General features: G+C 48.0%; 1 protein-coding gene across 1 annotated transcript in view; it reads right to left on the bottom strand.

Annotated features, from left to right (window-relative positions):
• LOC102242354 (nuclear autoantigen Sp-100) overlaps window positions 1–3521 on the bottom strand; it is a 60085-nt gene extending 56564 nt beyond the window's left edge. Inside the window, exon 1 of the mRNA XM_014540013.1 lies at window positions 3344–3521. Coding sequence (XP_014395499.1) covers window positions 3344–3378 — 35 coding nt within the window. The 5' untranslated portion in view covers window positions 3379–3521. The remainder of the gene's footprint in view (window positions 1–3343) is intronic.
• Window positions 3522–4734: the final 1213 nt, after the last annotated feature.

Here is a 4734-nt window from a genome sequence, read left to right as displayed (position 1 = left end):
CCCCCCCCCCCCCCGAGTACAAAATTTTTTGTCCCCCGGGCCTCTAGTCTATAATAATAAAAGTGTAATATGCTAAATACACTGGACAGCTGAATGACCTTCCAGACATCATTCTGGACATCCTTCCAGATGAAGCTGCTGCAGTGGGGGCCAAGGCAGAGGTGGTTAGAGGCAATGAGACAGGCAGGCAGAGTCAGTTGGGGTGATCAGGCAGGCAGGCGAGCAGTTAGGGGCAATCCAGCTGGCAGGTGAGTGGTTAGGGATGATCAGGAAGGCAGGCAGATGAGCAATTAGGAGCCAGCCGTCCCAGATTGAGAGGGATGTCCAACTGGCAGTTGGACATCGTCTGAGGGGTTCCGGATTGCGAGAGGGTGCAGGCTGGTCTGAGGGACCTCAGTGTGCATGAATTTCATGCACCGGGCCTCTAGTTCTATATAATAAAAGGCTAATATGCAAATAGACTGAACAGCAGGACAACTGAACAACCGAACAACTGTTCACTATGGTGTGCACTGACCACCAGGGGGTGTGCATGGAACATGGCAGCCATTGACAGCAGGTGGCAGAATGTGGAACATAGCGGGCATTGGCCATGGCAAGATGGTGAAGCAGGTGAGCAGGGGCACCAGACCAAGGCAGGGCACTGGTCACTATTATTGGGGCGAGCCTCTGGTGGTTACTGAAAATACTTTGCTCCCACATGCCGTGGTCCCTGCTGGCACTTGCACCTGCTGCTGGCATGGGCCCTGCTCACACCCGCTGCTGGCCCTGGAGCCGCTGCTGACACTGACTGCTGGTTCCGGTCCTGCTTGCACCCGCTGCTGGAGGCTGGCGTTGGTCCTGATTGCTCGACGCTGTCAGCAGGTGCAAGCAGGGTCAGCACCGTCAGCACATAGGAGTGGCAGCAGTGGGAGCATGACTGATGGCAGACAGGGAATCAGGGGCCATCGTGGGAGGGGAGGATGGACTTAGACCTGCCCCTGTGCCCACCACAGCCTCATGGCCCACAGTTCCTTTCAAGGTGCACGAATTCATGAACTGAGCCCCTAGTTTGTAATAATAAGGGTGCATCTATCTTATAAAATCAGTACAATAATAATTTTTTGCTCTAAATTTGAAAGCTTTAATAAGATATAAGCCACCATAAAACAGTTAAAAGACAAGGAAGTATATTTATAAAGTTCAGACTACATAGCAAACACTCTCTTTTTTATTTTTTATTGATTTTTTACAGAGAGGAAGGGAGAGGGATAGAGAGTTAGAAACATCGATGAGAAAGAAACATAGATCAGCTGCCTCCTGAACACCCCCTACTGGGGATGTGCCCACAACCAAGGTACATGCCCTTGACCAGAATCGAACCTGGGACCCTTCAGTCCACAGGCTGACGCTCTATCCACTGAGCAAAACTGGCTAGGGCAGCAAACACTCTCTTACCATTAAAGAAAGGACAATCATCTCAACTGATTACATTGGCCCAAAATAAACCAGCAATTGACAGACCAGGCAATTAACTGTAAATGGCCAATAGGCACAAAAACCTGTTCAACCCACCATGTAATCTGAGAATGCAAATGAACAGGATGCATTCCCTTATTTGGCACCTCTGTGAAGTCTGGGTGTGGAGAGATGGCTCATGGCTAATGGTAGCAGAATATAGTGTTTCAGCCACTAGGAAGGAAATTTGGTAGGATCTGTAAACAATTAAATATTAGTACTCCTTACCTCAAACAATTTTACCTTTTGGTTTTTGACATAGGACAAACAATTGTACATATGCAAAAAACAAAGAAATGTATAATTGTTATTTATTGTGATTTGTTAGTAACAGTAAACAACTGAAATGAACAGAAATGGTTTAAATGGAACATAATTTAAAAATTTTGGTATATCAGTTCCATGGTGTAATATGCAGCTGTTAAGAGTGAGGAGGATCCATATGTTTATTAACATGAAAAGACCTCTAATAATTTTAATATTAAAAAATTTTAAATGTAAAATGCAGAATGGTTTCTAAAAAATAATCTTATTCAACAAAAAACAAGACACATATTATTTTTTAGAAAAATAAGTTATATGTGTAAATGTGAAGAGAAAGATATAAAATTCCATGCCCACAATACTCAACAGGACCAGAATTGGAAGCTACAGTGGGGTGGGTGGTGAAATAGAACTTTTCCCTTCTACATACATCCATGCCATTTGAAATTTTATGACCAAGATTGTGTAATGTGTTTCTTTTGTATTAAAAAGATATCCAATCAAACATATTAAGTAACTAGAGGCCTGGTGCACGAAATTCATGTACCGGGGGGGGGTATCTTTCAGCCCAGCTTGCACCCTTTCCAATTTGGGACCCTTCGGGGGATGTCCAACTCACAATCCTGGACTGCTGGCTCCCAACTGTTCACCTGCTTGCCAGCCTGTTCACCCCCTAACCACTCCCCTGCCAGCCTGATCAAAGCCGAAGCCTAACTGCTCCCCTGACAGTCCAATTGCCCCTAACTGCCCTCCCATGAAGGCCTGGTCCCCCCCCCAACTGGCCTCTCTCCCTTGCTGGCCTGATCACCCGCAACTGCCCTCCCCTGCAGGCCATCTTGTGGCAGCCATCTTTTGACCACATGGGAGTGACCATCATGTGTGAGGGCATGACGGTCAATTTGCATATAACTGCTTTATTATATAGGATGTTATTTCTGACCCATTACTAGAGAAAAGAACAGAATTTCTAGCCATTGCCTTGTCAGAGATATAACCCATTACTAAGCAGAAATTCAAAGTACAGATGAAAATACTCAACCTACATTATTCTTTCCCATCTTGTCTTTCCTCTTCCTTTTACTCCCTTAGATTAAGATCCCTGGGGGAAGAACCCAGAACCTTAGCCAGAGATGGGAATAAGCCCAGGCTGACAACTCCTCAGTTTAGGTAGGAGACCATGGCATCTAGAATTTTATATTTTCTAAAGTACCTACTTTAGAACAGCCTAGGTTAAGGCAAAGGGGGACTGAGGGAAATGAGAGCATTAAGACATCATGAAAAAATAACAAATCACTGTCTCAAAGCATCAGAAATGACAGCTGAGTCCAGATGGGCTGCCAGCTGAGCAGTAGCTGTAAGAAAAGAGTCCTGTGGGTTGTGGCAGCTGCACTCACACCAGCAACTGTCCCTCTGCAGTTTAAAGATCTGATTCCCTCACTTGTATTCCTGCATTTCATTACATTGCACAAGAGTGTTCTTGTAAAGCAGGATGAGGTCAAGGTTTACACGAGTGTCTAGTGACACACACTAAAGCAGCAGCACAATCTGAGAGAAAGTTAAAGGAAGGGAGACAGAGACTGACCTGGTGCTGAGTTCAGTGCCCCCACTGGCCATCATCTTGCCCTGGGCCCTTTCTGGGCTTGTAGCCCTCCTGTGTTCCCAGCCTGCATCTAGTGTGGCTGCCCAGTCCTGAGCAGGAAGTGTGTACAATCTCCCGGGGAGAGCTCCTCCCAAATGGGGAAATTAGAAGTGAAACTAACTTTCTGAGTATTTTCAGACATATCTCCCTCCTTCTGCAGCCCAGCAGCAGTTCTCAGCCATCAGGACATGTGGCAGCAGGAATGGAGGACAAAAAGAGACAGTCAGGACCAGGAGGCAAGGGGAGGAGGACCCAAGGGGAGGAGCAGGACCAGCCCCCAGGAGTCTTCTTGTTTGAACAACGACTCCAAAAACAGAAAAATAGTCTAGCTATGGGCCTGGAAACTTGGAGAGCAGGAGAGGCAGCGACTCAAAAGGGACAGGGGGCAGAGAAAACACCCAGGGGACATGCTTCCTTAGCTTCACCAGGAGCAGCTTCCATTCAGACCACAGTAGTGGGCTGAGTCTCCAGCCTGGGAGACCCTCTGGGGACAGGGTTGTCCCTGAGAGGAGGCAGAGTCCCAGACCTGAGAATTCAGGGGCAGGAGGAAGCGGAGGCAACAGCATCAGCAGCTTCTGGTGCAGAGGATGAAGACCTGGGACCTCCCTGGATGCAGAAATGGAGAGGAGGGGCACCTGGGACCCAAGTGGGAGCACTCAGGCCCCACATTGATGTCCCCTTCTGGGAGGTGGACCATCAGTCAGCAGGACTCCTGGCCCCCCTGCCCTCCCTTCTTCCTGGGGAGTCTCTGAGGCTGGGAGTTCTGGGAAGGTGAGTCTGCTCCTTGGTGGGTCTCCCTGGGCATCCTGCTGGAGGGGCCAGCGCTCTGTGCTCCTCTGAGCTCCAGTGCACAGGGATAGCGACCTGGGGTGTGGGGAATGTGTGTGGTTGATTGGAGCAGCCTTGGGCCTTGTGAATAAGCCCAGTTCTGGGGTTCAGATTGAGGAATTATTTTTTGACACACATCCAAACCATGTCCCCAGCTTTTATGAGGAAGAAAGCTGGTATTTTGCTCCCCATCTGTCTCACATTTTTGCCTGTCAGTTGGTTAGAAATTCAGGTGGAAAGGCATGCATTTTTTTTGGGGGGGGAGGGCGGGGAAACAAACACCTTGAAAGGAGTCAAGCACCTGGGTGTATGTCTTGCTCCTTGAGTTCTTGTCCATTTATGCCCTAGATGGGTAAAGAGGTGGGCAGTCATACCCCTGGCAATTGCATGGTTGTGTAGACTTGATGGCACTCAATGGCAATATTTTAGTTTTTAGGGGCTGGGGTGCAGTAGAACTTAGTAGAACCTTTGTGACTGGGTTCAGTGTGGGTACAGCTGTGGACTCC

This window comes from Myotis brandtii, unplaced genomic scaffold (genome assembly GCF_000412655.1).
Source record: "Myotis brandtii unplaced genomic scaffold, ASM41265v1 scaffold2340, whole genome shotgun sequence".
NCBI lineage: Eukaryota > Metazoa > Chordata > Mammalia > Chiroptera > Vespertilionidae > Myotis > Myotis brandtii.
The sequence above is the reverse complement of the archived record's forward strand: the minus strand, read 5'-3'. Positions and strand labels throughout refer to the sequence as shown.